Here is a 22191-nt window from a genome sequence, read left to right as displayed (position 1 = left end):
CTGCTAAATGAAACTGTAGAATTGTAAGAGCTCAAACTCCAAATTGTGATGCTGAATTTGCAGACAATCAAATTCTTTTCAACAACTCTTGGATACAAACAAATGGAACTGAGTTGGTCTTGAGATCCAGTTTTGAAATCACTGTTTCCAAATTTCACTGCAGAGTTTCCCACAGGTTGGAAATCTACTCATGGTACTGGATGACATGCAAAGACTGTATATAAAAGAAAGACGTAGACTCTGTGTCTGAAAAATGAAGCCAATGTACAACTGCGCTAAACCTGTATTCTGTCTCACAGCCAGCAGGGGGCGTCTCCTCTGGTTAGATTGCTTGACATCTGTGGAAAAAGTGACACTACTTCTCACTCGATCTCTTACCTCAGTAAACATTTTCCTACAAAACTTATGGTCTCAATTGCTAGTTTCAAGACTCCTTCAACACAGTGTGGCGTTCATCTAGTAAATTATTGTTCGGTTAGCGTAAAATAGACAAACAGGGTATGTATTAGGCTGTTCCTACCTTGTGATTGACCAGTCACCACTGTATGGGCGTGCATAGTGTCCACAAGTTCTCCAGGAAGGTCCACCCATTGACCAAGATGGTGACAGCCAAATTGCAAACTCAAGGGTTCCGAACAGTAGTTCTTACATCAGTTTGTGCATGGGTTTGTACTGACATTGTGTGTGACTGACTTTCTGTACCTACATTCTATAGATGTAAATGCTGAACAGCAGGTTACTGATAGAAAATACAATTTACCTTTGTTCCCTAGATGCCTCACATCTAGGGAACAAAGGGAACGATGCCTCACATCGTTGATGGCTATTGAATGAGCTGCACTGCACTGCACTGCTTTATTTAGAAAGACCGCAGCCAATGAGGCAACTCTTATCATTAGGCCAACCAACGGTGTGTCTTCATCATTCAGTCAGGGCAAGACCTTCATATTTTTTTCTTTTTTTTTTAAAGTTATTTTTTTTTTTACCTTTTTTCAGCTTTATTTTCATAGGCGCAGTGGGAGAGAGAGACAGGAAACAGGGGGAGAAGACATGCAGCAAAGGGCCGCAAGCGGGAATCGAACCCTGGTTGCTGCGTCAGGGACCAGCCCCTGTACATGAGTCGCCCGCTTAACACGTTGAGCTACACGGGCGCCCCAAGACCTTCATATTTATAGGACTGAATCCACTGATAGAAGCCTTGGAGTCATAAGATTTGGCTCTCTTCAAAGAGCCATCATTTCTGTGACAACCTGCAAAGACTTGTACAAATCAGGGGCATGTGATTGGCTGAGACAAGGGACAAGTGGCAACAACACTAATAAAAATGTAAATTATAATCAAGTCTTTTAATGATTGTAACCTATTAAAATTCCAAGTATCAAATTATAGCATACCATTTCATTATATTCTGTTGAGTTATAAATGCTTTTTATGATTCCACAAGTGGTTGTTCCATTTTTTGTTGTTTTATATACTGAAATTATTTTTGCTTTCTTAAAAAAATACATTCTAAAGTCTGAAATGCTCTGATGCAGGAATGCCACTGCATTTAAGTAGCATTCAAAACACATCTGCTCTTTTGGCCTAATGAATGACAAAAGACACACCCAATGAGAAAAAAAGACAAAAATGCCAACATCACTCCAACAAGAATTCTCATTTTATTGACTAAATCTCAGCCTACAGGAAGACAGTTGTATTGCAAAGACAAAACCGGATACGGGTTCTAGTGCTGTGGTCATCTACTCACTAAAACTCCACTAAAATCATGATGCTTTGAAATATGTCACCAGACAGAAAGACACTGGAACTCCATTACAACACGTCACGTTATGGGTGAGATGAACAGGCAGCAGTGACTGACTCAAACACTAGTGGTGAGAAAAGGGAAGGTGTGTCGTGGCAAATACACGTGTCCTGAACTTCTAAAAACTGTGTCATTACAATGAAAACTATGTTAGGATGACACTGTGTCAAGATTAAACCAAAAATCAGCTTCTTTCTTTCGTAACCAGTATTGGCAAAGTATTGTTTGTACAGTAGTGCTGAATTCTAGTAACCCTGTGGTAACAGGTTGGTATTAGTAGCAATCACGTTTTCATTAGAACATTAGTTGTGTGGCACACTGGCAGGTGACCTCTATCTAACTTTGTGGAAAACTGGTGCAAATTTGCAACAGATTTGCTTGATTTTTTACTGTTTGTTGCAAATTCATATTGTAAGTAGTTTTGATAATATTGCAGGAGTGATTTTCTTGGTACTTCCACGGTAGCGCAGTTGGTTGCACTGTTGCCTCATAACATGGAGCTGTACCCTAGGTTGAACAGTCCCTGTTTTGGGTTGCTCACTCATTTTTTCTCTCATCCAAGCAATTTGGACTATTTGGTGATCCCTCATTCATTAGAATTGACAGTAAGATTTCATTTGTACAGCTCATAGCAGCCATTATTTTTGCACAGCTTAGCAGAGGTTAGAGATTGGCTAACAAATTGGGCTATATTGTCTGAAATGAGCCCCGGACAGTTTTGTAGGATATTATAATAAAGTTAAAATGACCAATTTCCAAAAAATGAGGGAAGAGGATATATGGCTTTTAGAACAAACTAAAAGACATCACAACTACATTACTGTTGCTACTTGTCGAAAGTGAGGAGCCAAAAAACTTATTAAAAGGTTAGCTAGCTATCTTAGCTAGCTAAACTTTTCAAACTTGTCAAAAGTTTAGTTAGCTATCTTAGATAGCTAAACTATTAATAGTTTTTTGGTTCCACACTTGAAAAACAAATGACTTAAGTAAAAAGAACATGAAGTAAATTAAAAATTCACTGTAATTTCCTGTACAAATAAAAAAATAGGGTGTGTACAAGCACAACAGTTCACACCTTGTACTCCAGAAGTGGGGCTTTGTAACAATAGGCTAATGTTGTTTTCTATGCAAATGGAAAAAGGGACTAGCATGGTTTTCTGAATAAAACCAAAGCATCTGTAATTAACTGTAAAGTAAGTAAAGTATTTGGGAAAATATTCGAAACAAGTAAGATTGTTAGCTTCCTTATCAAAACTCCTACACCTGCCTTAGCATTGTCACGTCACTGTTAGCATCAACAATTCTGCTTCCAGCTTTAAGAGACACCACAAATTAACATCATTTTTAATTCTTTAACCATTTATGTGGTTTCAGTTCCAGCTAATGTAAACTAATTACAAGTTAGATCTCAATTGTTAGAATTTTTCTAAAATGGCCACACCCTGTCCCGAATTTACTACTCACATTGCTTCAAATATGAGACTAAATCGCTGTTTTAGCATTGGTGATAGATGTATGTGGGCACTGCTAAGCAGGAGTAGAAGGTGGTTTTGGGGTAAATACACATGATGAGGTCATGTACAGGCTTCATACAGTTATGTGAATGTGAGGCTCACACAGTAAACACTGCAGAGCCAGTGCTGCCTGCAGCTGGCTGATGGGGAGCGAGCGGCTGCAGAAAACACACGGCTACAGTGTCTGTATCAGGACTGTCTATTGTTCTGAGTCAGAAGGCTGCTGATGAGGTCAGAGATTGTCACAAGATGTAGAAATCTGCATGCTCCCCTGCTGATCCGGGAGCAGCTTTGAAGAACATGATCCAAACAAAAACTGAGTTTGGGTGATCCTCGGTCAGGCAGATCCGAGCCGAGGATAAAGAAACATGTTGTTTGCAGCTATACTACGTCTACAGAGCACTACAGCTTGTGACAGGAGAAACACTGCAGATTTTCACAACAGAGCTTTTAGCACATACAAGGTCATGCAAGTTTATGTCTGGAAAGCAGCACACAAAATGCCCATTCCTTTGCATGATCCAATGCTCCTCTTTTTTTTTCAAAATATTTAGATTGATATTCAGGAGGAGTCAAAAAGGAATGGATTACTTTTTTTGCGATTAATTGTAACTTGATAAAAAAAGGGAAAAAAAAGAGAGAGAAAACAATCAAGGCCACATTACTTCATTAAAGGCGGCTGTTTAGAAGCACAGATTTGAACCAAAGATGCATCATTTAATTCCCTACCTGTGATAATTTCAAGCCTCTCGCTCTTTGTCCTCATGCTTAGTTTTTTTTTTTTTTTTTAACTGTTTTTCAAGGTGGTGAGATGAGTACACAACATTAATAGCAATACAAATACATCACACTGAATAGAAACTAATTATTGTTCAGATTTTTTTAGCCCTAGTATGTCTGAAGAGATCATAACAGTAAGATTCACTCCAGGACGTAATGCAAGAAATTGTGCTACTGCAAAAAAAATTCACGTCACGACATTTTAAGATTTTTATCCTTTTTTTGCTCATTTTTTTTGTAAAGCCAGTTGAAATTTCTCATGATGGAACATTTGAGCTACTTGTCATGCAGTTTATAAAAGGGGACTCTTCAGTGATTTTTTTTTTTTTGTTTCAGATTGAATTTAAACTGATCAGTTTTTCTTTTCAGACTATAATTTTTAGCTAAAAGATGAAAACACATTTTTTTATCAGTTGAAGTTTCGATGAAAAGTTAAGCAAGGCAGACAGAAGTTTTCGGAAAAAGCTTCAAAGAAAAGCTTTACAAACAGAATTTCAAGAATGAGTAGAAAAAAGTCTTTCAACAGTGAAGTAGATATGTTTGTCATGGAGAACAGAGACATCATAAGCCTTCTCTCACTCCAGTCTGATGCCTACAGTGGTAGAATATTCCATCTGGAATCTATTGATCATCTTACATAATGTACAAGTGTTCGTACCAATATGTACAGCAGCCAGCCCAGTGTGTTGCACAGAGAAGTGGATTTGGCACAGCTACGTCTGAACGCCATACTACAATGTCGAGTCAAATGAAAAACAAAAAAAGCTACCTTACAAAAAACAATAGGAAAAATAGAGTGTGTAGTCTTTTTAGATTCAAATAAATAATAAAATTCTCAAAGCAAAATAAATCCACATCTTTTAGATTCATACATACAGAACACACAGCGATACACACAAACACACTCGCACTTTCACATTTTTGTTACACGTGAAGCATTGAAAACCACCGCTCACTCCTTTTTTATCTTACAAGGTTTTTCCTTGAGTTCTGTTTCAGTCTTCTTCAAAAATACAAATCCCTTGTCTCTTGGCTTCATCAAAAATGATACGTCTTGAAGAGATCACACTGTTCCAGCACTATTTGTAATTCATTTTTTTTGTAGCTGGAAGTATTGCTTTAAGAAAAATATTTTGGTCTTCTTTTCAGATGGTTTTAGTGACAGAATCTCGAATGGAAGCAATTTTCTAAAATCATTTTTGCTCTGGATTTCCCTATACAACACTTGAACATGGAAGTCAAAGTGTGCTCAAGGCTTCTTCTGGAGTCTGTAGAGGACATGTGACCTCCATCAGGAGGAATGTTGGCATTCTGCAAAGACGCTGTCTTAAGTCTTCCATATGTGTGCTCTTCCTTTGTCAGGATGTTGGAAACAGGATACGTGCTCATACTTAACTGTTTGTTTCTTTTCCCATGCATGCACATCTATGTGGTTGGATGAGAGGTATAAAAGTGTGTACCGGTGAGTCTGTCACAATGTCCTGACACGCTCAGACGCAGATCTCTATGGGTGTAGCTACCAGCATACGGCCGCCTGGTGAACTGTTCTCTCGCGGCATCCGATCGTAACTGTTGGTAGACGACACGGAGCTGTTGGTGGAGACGGACACAAAATGGTGGCCCCCACCTGGCTCTATCATCCCTCCTTTGGCCCCGCTGCCGCCGCCGCCGCCGCCGCTCCCCCTCTCCACCACCATGGGGGACATGGGGGAGAGGGGGGACAGCGGGGAGCGAGGCGACAGAGTCTGCTGCTTCATCCTCTCCACTAGGAGCTCCTCATCTTCCTCCCCAGATGAAGATGACGAGATTGTGCCATCCACATCTCCTCGCACACCCCCTCCTCCTCCTCCTCCTCCTCCACCACCTCCTCCTCCACCGCTCACTCTCTCCCCACCACCTCCGCCTCCCGTGTTGCCGTTGTTGTTGTCGTTCTCCGCATCCAGCATCCAGGAGTGGCTGAAGTACCCAAACACCTCTTTGACGGAGCAGCGGCGGTCCTGCTCCACAGACAGCAGTCGGCGGAACATGCGGAGAGCCTGCTCAGTGAAGCGCCTCCACTGCGATGGCACCGTGTTCGTCCTCCTCCTCTGCCAGCGGATGAACTCCTGGTAGAAGGAGTCGGAGGGTAGCGCCTTCTCCCACGGGAAGTTGCCGGTAAGCATGCAGAAGAGCAGCACACCGAAGGCCCAGACGTCAGTGCTGTAGTCGACGCAGAAACCCTCGTGGCGAGAAACATCGCAGAGCTCTGGAGCCGTGTAGGGGATGGTGCCACTCACCTGGAGGGGAAACACAACGGGTCACAAACATGGCATAGATTAAAGCTATGCCATGTGAACTTGATGCAATCCTTTGAAATTAGGTTTGTTTCCATCAACTGCAATGAAGCAAATCAACTAGGCTGCATTGTGGCGGAACAGCCTATATAAACATTGCTGTAATAAACAGAGTAGAATAAACTAGAACAATATCAGTTAAACTGCTAAAAGCCTGAAAGAAGATAAAGACACAACCAAAATTGTTGCCAATCTACAAGAGAAAAATGGAGACGATCTCCAGAAACTGTTTTCAATCAGGAACGTTGTGATTATTCTGTAATTTCAGTTTATATCAGCTTGTTTCATGCTGTCCACAAGCAAAGACAGTGAAAGACACAAACACATCATCAGTCATGTGAGTTAAATGTTTACTGCGTCATACCTTGAAAAATGTGTTTCCATTTATCTGCATTAACCATTTTCAAAAAAGTAAAAAAAAACACCTGAAGCAAGCATATAATTTTTGTGAAGTTGGGGAAGTTGTTTTAAATTTTGCCATTACCCTTTTAATGTGATGCTTCAAAATACTGTGAAATACTTTATGAATCATGGTTTATAAAAACTCACTCTTTTCACAGGTGAGCCAGCACGGCGGGTCATGCCGAAGTCAGACAGCTTGACCTTGCGGCACTCTCGATCAAAAATGAGGATGTTTTCAGGCTTGATGTCCCTGTGGACCAGCTTCTTGCAGTGCAGGTAGTCCAGAGCAATGGCTACTTGGTGCACACAGCGCTTTGCCACTGCCTCAGGAAGACCAACCTTCAGGAGCAGAGGGAGAGCAGGGTTACAGCTAGACAATGAGTTTGGTAAAACTGGAGCAGAGCTTCAGACTGAGCAATGAAGTCCCACTTGTTCAGCATCATTAGTGATTCATTCATTCGCAGTTTGGCTTCCCCACTGACTGAAGAGGTTTTGTCATTATTCTGGAAAAACTGCAGCCATTTCTAAAACATAAAATGGTATATTAAAACCCCTACATGCAGTTTTTATGTGATTAGAGAATATTCTAAATGTATTTATCTAATTTTGGAGTGATAATTTCACTGGCAGACTGCTTACTAATCTAACTTATTAGGATGTTAAATTAGCCATAGTCTTGATTTGGAAGCAATGATGTAATGAATCCATAATCAGAATGATAGCTGTAAATGAGCACCTGTGGAGGAATGATATCGAAGAGGTCTCCTGCCAGAGCGTACTCCTGTGCGAACACGTAATACTCATCAGTCTCAAAGGCGATGCCAAACATGTTGATGATGAAGGGGCATGGAGACAGGTAGAGGGAGATGCTGTACTCCCGTAGAAAAGACTTCAGCTTGGTTGTCTTCTTCTTCAGGAACTTCAGTGCCATTTTTGTACCTTTTGGAGAGAAACCGAGGAGGTTTTTTTCTGATCATTTTTATTACAGCAGCATGCTCCTGCTGTTTGTACAATGTGCGTTGCCCCTCACCTCTGATCTTGTGGATGACCAGGTCCACCTTGCCATAGGTGCCTTTGCCCAGTTCCCTGATCACCTCGTAGTACTTGTTGACCTCCAGCCTCTCCAGGTTCTGGGCAGCAATCAGCTGTAGCTCATCCAGGATGTCCATGTTGGCTCGAGAAACCAGCGGAGAGGAGCTCATGGTGAGGAATGCTTGCTGGGACGGACCGTGGGGTGGAAAGACTGAGGAATGGATGCTCAGCTAGGACAGGAGCAGCAGCAGCTAACAGCTGGTGTCACTGTGCAGAAACGTGTGCAGACAAACATTTGTAAAATTCATGTCCATTTATATTCTTCTTGTTATTTCACCTGTAAGGGGTGCTATTGTAAAAACAGACATCAATTTGATTTCACTTCTATGGTTGTGATTTACTGTACAACATTGAGAAAAACTGTTGACCACATCTTCCCCCTTTTTTTGTACATTCTGTCTCTCGTCTCTGCTCGTGTCTGTTCCGCTCCATGTGTTTCTGTTTCTGTGATCCATCAGACCACCACAGAGCCACGTGTGGAAACAGACACAAAGACCAGAGCTGAAAAGGCAGCAGTGGAGAAGGAGAAGCAAAAGAGAGTTTAAAAACAGCAGTGGACACTTTCACACTGAGCTGACATGAAACAAGAGAACACAAAATAAGTAAACAGTATAAATAAAATAGATACACTACTGTTGAAAAGTTTGGGGCACCCAGACAATTGCATGTTTTCCATGAAAATTCACACTTTTATATATGTGCTAACATAATTGCACAAGGGTTTTCTAATCATCAATTAGCCTTTCAGCACCATTAGCTAACACAATGTAGCATTAGAACACTTGAGTGATAGTTGCTGGAAATGGGTCTCTGTACTCCCATGCAGATGTTCCATTAAAAATCAGCCATTTTCAGCTAGAATAGTCCACATGAACAATATCTAGACTGTATTTCTGATTAATTTAATGCTATCTTCCCTGAAAAAATGTTTTTCTTTCCAAAGTAAGGACATTTCGAAGTGACCCCAAACTTTTGAACAGTAGTGTACATTTTTAAATACTTTGGCTTTTTAGGAGATTAGTTAAATGCTCTGAAAAACTTTTCCAATCCAATGTGGGATATAATTTTTGATTTGTTTCTAAGTGGGTCATTACATATCATTTCATCAAGTGGTCCCCACCTGACCCCCTCAGATTTTTCTAAATTTTTACATACTTTATTACTACATTATATATGATGGAAAAATCCAAAATTTCAAGGCTTAATTGTAAAGAGTTCCAAAGTTATGACCATTTGAAGTAGGTAGGGGGTACCCTAAAATTGCGACCAAAATAAAGACTTGAAATTCTCGGCTATTTTCAGGCTTCTATAACTTCTGAACAAAAAGAGCTAGAGGTCTGAAATTTTCAGGATCATTTCATAGGAATCCATATTCCTAAGAAATGTTTACTTAAAATTTATTATTGCATGTTACAGAGAATGGCAAAGTTGAGATTTTATCCATTGTGCACTTCTAAAATGCTACTTTTGGCCACCTGTTACACAAAAACTAATCATCATTTTCATTCGAAATTTTATGTGCTGTGTCTTGGCTACCTAGGGAATGGATCTCTGTAAAATAAAGGTCCTATATTATGTTATGTATATGAACAGATAAAAATCAAAAATATCTGTCCGACCTTCGGATTCAAAGGTCAATATCAGCATGTGGGATAGGTAGTATCACAAAATAAAAGACACCATGTGAGAGTACAGGAATTGCCCTAAATTTTGACACCAAGCACAACTTGCTTCTATAAATCCTTCTATGTTAAATGTTCAAATTAAATATGCACGTTTTCACCCCATATTTTAGCCATATATAACAGAAAATTTAGTGATTTTCAAGTGTTCAAATGTATGTATTGCAGAGTAAAGAAGATATTATTAAGGACTTACAAATTTATACATCAACTGTTGTTAGAGTGAATGACCTTGTGTCTGAAGAAACTGTGGCAGATTTGTTGCAGCATGATCTGCATCCTGGCCAGTATGTTGCAGCTGTTTATGATAATTACTGGTACTTGGGAAATGTTGTGGAAGTGTCAACTGAGCAGGCAGATGTGTTCCTAGACTTCATGAAACCAAAAGGCCCTGCCAGATCATTTTCTTGGCCCAAAAGGAAGGACCAGTGTTGGGTGCCAACAGACCATATCCTTACTCAAATTGCGGACGTGACGACAGCAACGGGTCGTCAGTATAAACTTAACCAGGATGCAGAAAAGAAGGTTTTAAACTGATTAAAAATTTCTGAAAACACTTGAAAATCACTAAATTTTCTGTTATATATGGCTAAAATATGGGGTGAAAACATCCATGTTTAATTTGAACATAGACCAAAGATTTATAGAAGCAAGTTGGGCTTGGTGTCAAAATTTAGGGCAATTCCTGTACTTTCACATGGTGTCTTTTATTTTGTGATACTACCTATCCCACATGCTGATGCTGACCTTTGAATCCAAAGGTCGGACAGATATTATGATTTTTTTTATGTGATTTTAAGCTGTTCATATATCATACATAACATAACATAGGAGCTTTATGCATCCATTCCCTAGGTAGCCAAGATGCAGCACATAAAATTTCGAATGAATAGGATGATTAGTTTTTGTGTAACAGGTGGCCAAAAGTAGCATTTTAGAAGTTCGCGATGGATAAAATCTCAACTTTGTCATTCTCTGTAACATGCAAATATAAATTTTAAGTAAATATTTCTTAGGACTATGGATTCCTATGAAATGATCCTGAAAATTTCAGACCTCTAGCTCTTTTTGTTCAGAAGTTATAGAAGCCTGAAAATAGCCGAGAATTTCAAGTCTTTATTTTGGTCGCAATTTTAGGGTACCCCCTACCTACTTCAAATGGTCATAACTTTGGAACTCTTTACAATTAAGCCTTGCAATTTTGGATTTTTCCATCACATATAATGCTCTATAAGTATGTAAAAATTTAGAAAAATCTGAGACGGTCAGGTGGGAAAATTTCTTAAAATCTGTTGATTTCATATGGCATTACCCAAGTATGAGAAGGGCCAATAGTTTCAAGTGGAGTGACTCACATGCACACATGGTCAGACCAGATGCTAACACATAGAACCAATTACAACACAGAGGAGTGTGACTCCTTTCTCTGCTGTGGATGCCATCACTAAACTTTATCATTACAGAACAGATAGCTGTATACTGTTACGATAATGCTTCATTTATCAAAACCTTGAATATAGCACCTTTAAAATTTTGTCCTTTAAAAATTATTCCACTATGACGAATTATTATTCTCCAACATGACTTGCATATTTTCTAATAATGTTCATCCTTATTAGTTTCATCTATTAAACATGATTAGCCTTTTCTATGAGCATGAAAACTCTGGACAAAATGTAAATTAAAAATTTTGTGTAAAACTGTGGCACAACCTACCACTGTGGATACTGCAGTTTTCTATAGAAATTATAATCCTACTAGTATAATTGTTGTTGCTGTTGTAGGATGACAGTATAAATTACAAATAAATTACAAATACAAATATCATTTGTTGTCATTTGTTTGGCTTTCAAGGTCATTAACGGGCGACATGCCATTGACGTTGAAGCTCACAGTCTGTTGTTCTGATCCGCAGCGTGATATTCACTGAAAATGCTAATTATCTGCAGTGAAGGCTTAAGTAATTCTAAATGCTACTCCGCCAAGGGGGATGCCAGAGCTGAGCTGTGAGCTGACTCACACACACGCACACACACACACACACACACACACACACACACACACACACACACACACACACACACACACACACACACACACACACACACACGCACATATGCACACACACACACACGCACACACACACACACACGCAGAGCCAATAAGAGTCCTTTCTAGCAAATCCATTCCCTGCTGCAGTGTGATTATTCTTAGTGATTGCTTTTTTTTCTTCCTGAGCAGCCGGACCTGCCAAGTTCTGACCCTCAATCTATACATCCAGGCACATGTGGAGGAAATATAGAAGCTCTACACACACACACACAGACACCCACAGGCACAAACACACACTCACACAGTCCTTACATAACTTGAAGTGCTGGAAAGCAGTCGGTCTCCATTCGTAGACACTTGGATTACTGTCATATTTACAGCACCTTCTTTGTCATCAACACAGACCCCTGCCAAGCTATATCTGATATTCTCCACAAATCCTGCAAAGGCTTTAAATTTTTGCCATTAGCTGGTTTTGGAAAAAAGAAAATCACATTCTGATGCAGACATAGCAGCTGCAAGCCTGCTTGATCACAAGTTAAGTCACCATGTACGTGACAAAACAAACACACACAGCAGTTTTAGTAGCTTGTCATCCCCTCCACAGGCCTCCGTGTCCCTCTGTGGGAGTGCAATCTTTTTTTGTGTGTGTGAAGCAGACAGGAAGAAAGGTTGACGCCAGCAGGTGAGGAGGGATGAGTCAGTTTGGGTGATAAATGGCAGTTCAGAGAGGATGTACTGTTTCTCTGTGCACCCTTAAATAAAAGCTCACAGACACGTGATGAACACACACACACACACACACACACACACACACAGACACAGGAGGGAGGCTGGGAGTTGTAAACAGAGAAGACCATTTGTTTCTGCCCGGGATCAGAAGTGCTTACTGTAGCACTGCAGGGATGTACACAGCACCATGTGTGTCTCTCTCTCTCTCTGTGTGTGTGTGTGTGTGTGTGTGTGCTTGTTGGTATGTTCGGACTGCAGAAGACTGTGGTCAAATAACAGCCCATACAACCTTGTTTGACACCATGATAGCATTCACATACATACTATGTGTATTAAGATCAGTATGATTACTTGAAGTGCTGCAATTTTAACCAAGAAAGCAGTTTTAAATGAAATATCTTGACAACTATTGGATAAATTGGGACAGATGTTCACATCCACTGACTTTTTATGGAACGCCATCACCAGGTAACTGGTCTTAACCATTTAGCGTCAATAGCTGAATTACTTCAGTATTACAACTTTCCATTGTGTAGAACCTGAGGACTCTGAAGCATTCAGACCCCTCAGGTCATCAGGGACAGGTTTACTGTGTGTTCCCAGAACCAGAACCAGAACCAGACTAGTGAAGCAGCATTCAGCTATTATGCTCCTCACCTGTGGAACAAACTTCCTGGACACCTGAGGTATGCTCAAAACTGTTGGCTTTTTAAAACCAGGCCTGAAAACCATATTGTTTACTGCAGGTTTCTCTTAGATGCTCAATCTATTTTCTTGTCTTTTAATGCACTTTCATGATCTCAATATTTACTTTTATTATTTTATTTCTATGATTTTAATGTATGTATACCTTTAAATAATTTTTCTGAATATATTTATTCGCCATTGTAAAGCACCTTGAATTGCCTTGTGTATGAATTGTGCCATAGAAATAAACGCCTTGTAGTGTAAAGTAGATTTAAAGTGTTTTTGCAGCATTACCGGTGAGCTGGTGTGCTGGAGCTGCTGAGTGTGGAGGGATGGGTGCAGAGAGAAGCTGCACATTCTAAAGTTATATTCAAGCCATGTTGAGGCACAAAGGGATCACTTTCATGGATCAGTCAAATACCCGCAAACCGAATTTGCACCTGTTAGCATGCTAACAAGCAAAGCCAGAATGGTGAATATGATAAACATCATAGCATTTCTACTAAACACCATCATCTTCACATTGTCACTGTGAGCATGTTCAGCTCCATATATGTTCTCCAACAGTCAGTCACACATCCGAAAAACTCTTATACCCAGTGAGCAGCTTTGAATGAGCTAAATTTCAGAACATGATATGCAGTTTTCTACATGTTTTCCTTGTTGGTTTTGTGTCTCTCCATCTACTAGCAACTGTTGTCAAAATTTCTGGCGACAGCTGGTGGAAAGCTCTTTCTCTGATCAGCACCTTCTTTTTCATCCACTCAGTGTAATCAGGTCATACTAATTTGACACGAATCCTCACATATCTGCAGCTACAGAGATACCACATGGAGAAATGTGAATAGTCAGCATGAGAGGCTTGTGTTTTCTCCTACCAGCTTCTGCTGTCAGCAGAGATGATGCAAGTTTTAAAAAAGTTTCAGTAATCTTCTCTTTTTCACACATCTAGGAACGCTATTTTCACTGCAAACCTTCTCTTGCCAATAAGCACTTTCTATGACAAAGTGAATGACATATGAATACAGTGAAGAATGTGAAGAACACTTTAGAGTTTATGACTGTACAGGTTCTTGTTTGTTGTAATCTATGTACCCAGACCTCCCTGGAAAGCAGTACTGGTACTGAGTGGCTGATGAAATAAAGCAGACAGAACTGAATTCCGCCTTAAGTCAGATGATCTCAGCTACATTAATCATCAGTTCCTAATCACTGTGAGCATAAACAGATTAACGCACCTACACTGTGCTCAGGCAATTCATTTAATAGAAGTAAACTCATAGCCTGATTTTATTAGGGTGTTTTAAATGTACACAAATGCCAGAGAGAAAGAAAAGTGAACAAATGCCAATAACCTGCCTTCCAACTGCCTGCCTGCCTCGAAATGGTTTAATCAGATTTAACTTTGGACCTGCACAGTACGTCTTCTGGATAGATACAGTTATCAGCTGTCTGCATTGCTAACATTGTTCTGGTAACTACATTTAAGGGTTTAACCAAATTAATTTACAGAATTTTTCAGCTCATATGAACAATTTGAGTAGTTTTCTGATAAGTTGAGTAGCCTGAGATTGATTCTCTGTACTACACTGACAACATTTATGAGATTGCACATCGTTAGCTGTTTAGTATTCAGACTGGATGATTGTGTGTTTGGGGACCAGACACTCCCTAAATATGTCACACAGCATCTCTCCTTACCTTAGTCTGCCTTTATCAAACACACTCAGGTCTGTGTTGGCAGCTTACATCGACACCCATTATATTTGTGTGTGTGTGTGTGTGTGTGTGTGTGTGTGTGTGTCAGCCTATGTGTGTTGGTGTTTACCACAAAGAGAGACTGAATCTGTATTTATATAGAAGCAGAATGAGTCATCAGATCAGGATAAATGTTAGCTCTTCATGAGGAGAGGAAGTCTGCGATCCCACTGTGTGTGCTTGTGCGTGCATCACATAGGCTTAGTGTTAACAACACAAGTCACACTATGCGCAACTAGCTGTATTTCACAAGCATCCTGCATCCTTGGAGAAAACAACTGCAAAAGCCAGTGATTGGACAGCGTCTTGGCAGAGCTGAAATCTGATTGGATAGAAAGAAATTGGATGACCTGCAGCTCATCCTTCTTAAAGGTGCAACATACATTTTTACAGGAACAATAAATAACGCTGTCAAATTACTGGTGATCTCTCTCCAAGAGAAGTGTAATGAAGTGGGACCAAGGTGAAGCTGACTGGTAGCTTTTATCTCACACCAGTGTTACTAGTGTTAAATGTGAAAATCCTTAGTTACATTGTAGATTTTTATAAAAGAAACCAAAGCCCTGATCTGTATGATGATAGCACTCCTCCCTCCAACGCAAAACCCTCAGTGGCCACAGCAGAGTGTCATGTCTTGCCCTGTGACTCGAGACTATATGTAAAAGATAGAAAAATCTCCTGGTCTGAAAAATGAAGCAATGCAGAAGCGCCTCAAACCTGCATTCTTACTAACAGCCAGCAGGGAGTGACTCTTCTGGTTGCAAAGTCAAGTTGTACAGAAGTATACAAGAAAATGACTCTACTTCGAACTTGATCTGTTACCTCAGGAAACATTCTCCTCATCAGGTTATGAACTTAATTACTTGTGTCAGGTCACCTTTAACACAGCATGGTGTTCACTTTGTAAATGATGGTCCCATTTAGAGTTCCATAGATGATAATGCAGGGTACTTTTTAGAGAAGGGGCAAGCTGTGATTGAGAAGTCACTACCATGTTGGTGTGCTTAGTGTCCTTAAAAATGTGAACCAGATTCAACCCTCATAACCACAAGGTCTACGTCTGGTTACAAAAGACCAAAATGGTGACGACCAACTGCCAAACTCAAGGATTCAAACTACAAACCAATGTTTGATGTCACAGTGGCTATATCCATCTTTTCTATACAGTCTATGGCTGAGATGCCCGAGTATTTTTTGGCATACATATGCATAACAATATGTTACAAAAAACACAAACAGACATCCAGACAAAGATGATGCTAATCCAACAACTGCCAGCAGAAACAGGAGAAACTTAGGCAGCCTCCAATGGAATGAACGAGTATGTTTGGATACCTGCTTAACTGTTTCAAACAACATATCTCTGGAGTCTGCTTCTAGTTATACAAGAACAGTTTCCTGCTACTGTTAGGCACATTCAAGCTTCATTTCTTATTATTTTTGTATAATATTCAAAACTATGTGTAATATGAAAGGTGCTACTTGTAGAGACAAACTTACTCTGAGGTATTTAGTCTCTTTTAATTTGCTGTTTTGGGTTTACGGTGCATAATTTCAACTGTCGTTAACCATATTTCCACTCATCACTTCTGATAAATCCACTATACGCTACCTGTCCAGTACCAAACAGTGGAATGACAAAAGTAGAAGCTAGCTTTAGCTGAACAGCTAGCAGCCAGCAGGAGTTGGCAGATACCAAAACAGAGCTACAACTCAGTAAATATTAGACGATAATCAGACAAACATGACTTCAGATGGATCACATGCAGTGAAAGGCACATTTTGCACATTTTGTACTTTCAATTTGGTTGGAGTTGCGTTTCCCCCAGTTGGTCAAGAAAAATCAAATAGTGCTGCTTCAATGCAATGCAGCAGATTCACTTCCTGATCAAAAGGTAAAGAGCAGTGAAGAGGGACAGTCTTTTTTGTGACAGCCTCATTTATAATCATCAGTACTGAAGTGAATGGTTGATTAATGGACCCAGCAGAAAATTAATCATCAACAATTTTGATGACTGAGTAATTGTTTAAATTATTCATCCAACAGAAATGTCACATGCACTGGGTCCAGTACATTGTCATGGATGGCATATTTTTTGGTTTTAGGTTAACTTGGTAAACTGTAATTTTTTCTACATTTTTGGCTTTTTTATAGACTAAATACTGATTAATCCCCATAAAATCTATCAATAAATGAAATGATGACAAAATAATCGTTATTGTTTGACAACCACTGAAAGAATGTGTAAAAATGTGTGCCGTGATAGTTTTCTTATCACTATGTCTGAATATTCCTCCTTTCCGCCTCAGGACTGCTCACTCCCACAGGCTTTAAAATGCACCGTACTGGAAACAGACACAAAATACATCATGTTCCTTTCAGTCGACCAAAATTCCCCCCGATCTCTCTCTCCTGCTCCTGCCTCCTCTCACAGCACTGACACTGTGCCACCAGGTTTAACACTCTGTGGAAGCAGAGCAGCGACCGGGGGCCACAGCTGACTAAATCCCAGACTGCTTATGCAACCAGCGGGCAGAGCTGACCGGTCGAGCACATTCAGCGAGCCAAGTCGATGGTAACAGCCACGTCCACCCCCGCTGATGCAGCCATACTGCCCTCCAACAATTAGAGCAACGCCATCCTCATCCATCTTCCATTTCAATGACCTTTCATTTTTCCTGATGCTCATGCTGCAAACACACACATTCCTGCTTCCCGTGTGAGAAACTGCAGTCAGACACAAACATTTGGCCATTAAATTTTCGGACCTTGCCCAATTTGTCTTGTGTTTACACAAAGCCGGCATGATCAGAAGAAGTGGCCGACCGCTGCAAACACACATAATCAAAGTGCTTGTGTGCGTTGACAGGGAGCAGTGTATAGGAGAGGAAATAATGAGAGAGGAAGCAGAGGGAGAGCAGCGCACAATGACAAGGGCCGTTGAGTAGCAAAGCACCAGTCAGTGTGTGTGCGGACAGAGATAAAGAATCAAGTGTGGTAGCCAATATCTCTGCACCTCAGCCCCTACTGACATAATAGCAACTCAGACCCCAGTATCGCAGATATCCAGCTCAGTCTAAAGGTCAGAGATATAATGATCCAAATCTCCTCCTTCTGTGACTAACCTCAGACCTCTGAGCTTAATTAGAAATTCCTAAATCACGATCAAATTTGCTTTATAAGCAAGTAGGCAGTAAACAGTCCTACAGTCTGACGTTGCAGGAGAAAAATATTGACACACAAATTTGGTCCTGTTGAAACAATCATTTTGTGTTACATTTCCTTAAAGTCGGGGGCTCAAAAGAGACGGAATAAATAGAAATGAACACAACGGCAGCAGTACAGACTGAGATATTGAGATATTTGTGTTTCTAATACACAAAAAATTCCAAAAGCAATGGATCCTTCATTTTATCCACAATGCATCTCCCTGCATGATAAACATTCAGACCTCCAATTTGTGTGTAGGTTTTCTGTTACAACTCTATAGTTTCCAGGGCTGCAACTAAAAGGTATCTTTATTGTAGATGGATCAATAAGTTGTTTGGTCTACACAATCTTTTAAAAAATGGCGAAAATGTCTATCAATGTTTCCCAAGCCTGTTTTTCCTGCATTTTGAGGATCTCAGTCTCTTCCCTGATGGCAGCAGGTTGAACAGCTTCTGGCCAGGGTGTGTGCTGTCTGCCCAGATCTTTTTCCCTCTGCTGATGCAGCAAGAGGTTACGATGTTCTCCAGAGGGGGCAGAGGGCAGCCGATGATTTTCTCTGCTGTCCTGATAACCCTCTGCAGAGCCTTCCTGTCTGTGGCGGAGCAGGCTGCGAACCAGACAGTCACACAGTAGGTCAGCACAGACTCTATGGTGGCCCGGTAGAAGGACACCTGCAGTCTCTCCTCCAGATGGTTCCTCCTCAGCACTCAGAGGAAGTGGAGTCTCTGCTGTGCCTTTTTAACTAGTGCTGCTGTGTTGGCTGTCCAGGTGAGGTCCTCAGATAAATGAGTCCCCAGGAACTTGAAGGAGGCTGCTCTTTCCATACAAACCCCGTTGATGGATAGTGGAGCATGGTCCCACTTACGCCTCCTGAAATCAATGATCATCTCTTTGGTCTTCTTAGTGTTCAGCTCCAGGTTGTTCCTGAAACACCACCCTGCCAACTCCTGTATTTTCTCCTTGTACGCCGTTTCATCACCCCACGAGATGAGGCCAACCACAGTGGTGTCATCGGCAAACTTAATGATGGTGTTCGAGGGGTGGGTGGGTGTACAGTCGTACATGTAGAGGGCGTACAGGAGGGTGGATGAGTAGAGCTGACCCACCTTCACAACCTGTGGTCGGTTAGTCAAGAAGATCTTGATGCAGGAGCACATCAGGGGATCCAAGTCCAGGTCCACCAGCTTCTCCATCAGGATGTCAGGGCTGACGGTGTTGAACACCGGGCAGAATGATAGATTAAACTCAATTTGTGATACGTGTGACTGAAAAAAGCATCATCTTCACATCCACTTCAAGCAGTATGCACCTGAGGAGCTTACAAGAACAGCTCAGCTTGTTGAAAACGCGTCTTTGCTTTTTTAGTAAAAGTAAGAAGAAAAAGCTGATACAACTATCATGTCAGCGTCATGCTAAACATGAAGTTATTGCTAGCACAGCAGACTGAGGAGACTTAAATAAATCTGCCTTCCAGCTCTTTTAAGCCCTACAGCTAGCTTCACCCAACCAAAAATGAATTCCAAAGCATGACTTGTGAAACCAAAAACTGGTGTTTTACAATTCAATTCAATTCAATTTTATTTATATAGCGCCAATTACAGTCAAATTGTCTCAAGATGCTTTACAGAACCCATATACCTGACCCCCAGAGCAAGCAATTGTGGTTGGTGTCTAAAATAAACAAATAGGATGTTAATAAGAAAAATGTACACATGCTAGTAGGTATTTTTTTAAAATTTGGACCGATCCAAACTAGTTGTTTCCAGTCGCTAAGCTATGCTAACTACCCTCAGGCTCTAGCTTCATGTTTAGTGCGGAGAAACATCAATTTTTTTTGTCTAAATCTCATCAAAGGAACTCTTTGCACATCTATTTTATAAGACAGGGGTGTAAGAGAGGGAAATCAATTTCCAAAAGTTTCCAAAAGACAACCACAAATGGTCTAACTTGCAAAAATATATTTATTTGTGATGAAATGGTGCAAACTTGTTTTGCAAGTAATTTTTGGCAGGAAAGCAAAAAATATATATATATATATATTTTTTTTTTTTTTAAATTTAGCAAGAGTTTTTCAACAATACTACTGAGTGAACCTAATTCAACATTAGTGTGTATTGGCTTTGTTTAGTTATATGAACCATTCAACCTGTTAGCATTCTGGTAATTTCCTAGTAAATTACTGATTCCAGGAAAGCTACAGGTGTTTTTGATGCGCATAAAAGGTTTGCTGATGTATACAACATAAATACATGACTTTATATCTATACTACTAGGATTATTTGTATGCAATTTTGTATTTTTTGCTTGTCATCTACCTCTGCTCTCTCGGACGTTGGAAAACACAGAAATCCTTACAGCAGTATTTAGATGTAATGATCAGCTAAAGTTATCAGCACTGCTTCTGGTCAGCTCCTCACTGCTCCTGCACAGCTATCTGACCTACATTGTGATCTGTGACTCATCATCCTGGAGTTTATCTCAACTGTGTGTGTGCTTTCATGTGTCTTCAAGGAGCTTTAGCCCACTTTGATCAGCTGCCTTAACGCACATGCATGCAAGCACACAGTCTCCCACAGCGCCTCACAGTACATAAAGAGGAGTTCATTATAGGATGATTCACTTCCACAGTACTTCTGCAAAATCCATCCATCCATCCATTATCTATACACTGCTTAATCTTCATTAGAGTCGCGATGGTCTGTCAAACATTTTGTAACAACCCTGATTTCATAAAAGAAGGCAGGAAGATGGGTGTTCTTTGGCACAGGAGAAAGCAGCAAGTAAGGATGTAAACATTATGGTCACCTCAGCTCCAGCATTCTGTGGGGCTACGTCATGTTGATGCCACCTGCAGTGTGTCCTCACACTGCACTGGCTCGGAGGCAAACCACTGTCACTTTAGTGTAACAGAGCTCTGAAGACACGCCAACACACACGCGCGCGCGCGCGCGCGCGCGCACACACACACACACACACACACATAACCATGCATTAGCTGCTGCAGATACCTGACAACCCCCCCTCCTCCAAAAAAATACAAGATCCATGGTGGGGGTGAGGGAGGAGTGCAGGATGTTGTGTTGTGATCAATAACACAAATCCCACTACACACACACACACACACACACACACACACACACACACACACACACACACACACACACACAAACACACACACACACACAATACTGTAAACAATCTAAAATACTAACAAGTAAATGGATTGCTGTTTGCTGGGGACAAACGCAGCATTAAGGGCCAATCACAGCATTGTTTTCAGTGCTGCTGTACAGAAGGGGCCCAATCGATCCAGCATTGGATCCAACACAGCCCTGCTAGCACAGGAGCTGCTGTGTAGGTGAACGGTGCATGCTAGCCCGGGTGCAGGTGAGGATACACACAGGAGTCAACCCTTGTTTATTCCGCTACTCACCCTTCAGTTGGTTCCCATATGGGGGCTGTTAAGTCTGTCCTGTCAGCCCGGGCTGCTGCTGAACACACAGGGGTATGTGAGCACATACTAAGGGCCAGGGAGCCGGGAGGGACGCCGGGTGTCGGTGTCCTGCGGGAAGCCTCCGAGCAGCCGTGTGTCAGTAGATGTGGCGCTGAGCATCCTGCAGCCTCCTCCGACGTGGCGTCCTATTGTCTCCGCATCGCTCTGTCCTCTAGGATGGGAGGAGAGGGGAGGAGAGGGGCGGCAGGAGAGGAGCAACAGGACCCGCCCCCTCCTTGGCTCTGGCCAATCGCACCGCTGCTCCTCCGGGAGCCGCCGCAGCTCTGTCTCCGTACAGACTACGCTGCCTTCATGGCCTGTCGGAGATAGTAGCACCTCCTCCAAACGCGAAGAAGACAAACGTGTTGCTCGCCTGAGGTGACTTTTAATGATGAGAACACCTTGTTCAGAGTCATTTAAAGGGGAACTGCACTGATTTTAGACGGAAACTTTCTTAGCATGTAGGATGGAGTGTAAAAAGTTGTATAAAGGGTTCAGTGTCTCCACAGAAATCTGACTTATGTCCTCAAGACATGTCATTTGAGTATTGAGTTTGTCACTGGGGCTGACAGTCAATAAGTGTAAGACAAAAATAGATTGTACTTCCATCCTTTCACTATCTATCCTTTCACGCTCAATCCTCATTAG

At 41.1% G+C, this 22191-nt stretch overlaps 1 protein-coding gene across 1 annotated transcript; it reads right to left on the bottom strand.

The window, feature by feature from the left end:
• Positions 1-1642: 1642 nt before the first annotated feature.
• On the bottom strand, positions 1643-21725 carry LOC111570211 (serine/threonine-protein kinase SBK1-like). Its single transcript, XM_023272844.3, has 5 exons — positions 21484-21725; positions 7867-8135; positions 7573-7775; positions 6984-7175; positions 1643-6377 (listed from the first exon to the last, which is right to left on the bottom strand). The coding sequence occupies exons 2-5, from the start codon at positions 8036-8038 to the stop codon at positions 5592-5594; spliced, it is 1353 nt and encodes a 450-aa protein (XP_023128612.2). The 5' UTR covers positions 8039-8135; positions 21484-21725; the 3' UTR covers positions 1643-5591.
• Positions 21726-22191: the final 466 nt, after the last annotated feature.

This window comes from Amphiprion ocellaris, chromosome 18 (genome assembly GCF_022539595.1).
Source record: "Amphiprion ocellaris isolate individual 3 ecotype Okinawa chromosome 18, ASM2253959v1, whole genome shotgun sequence".
NCBI classification, from domain to species: Eukaryota; Metazoa; Chordata; class Actinopteri; family Pomacentridae; genus Amphiprion; species Amphiprion ocellaris.
This window is presented reverse-complemented; position numbering and strand designations above follow the sequence as displayed.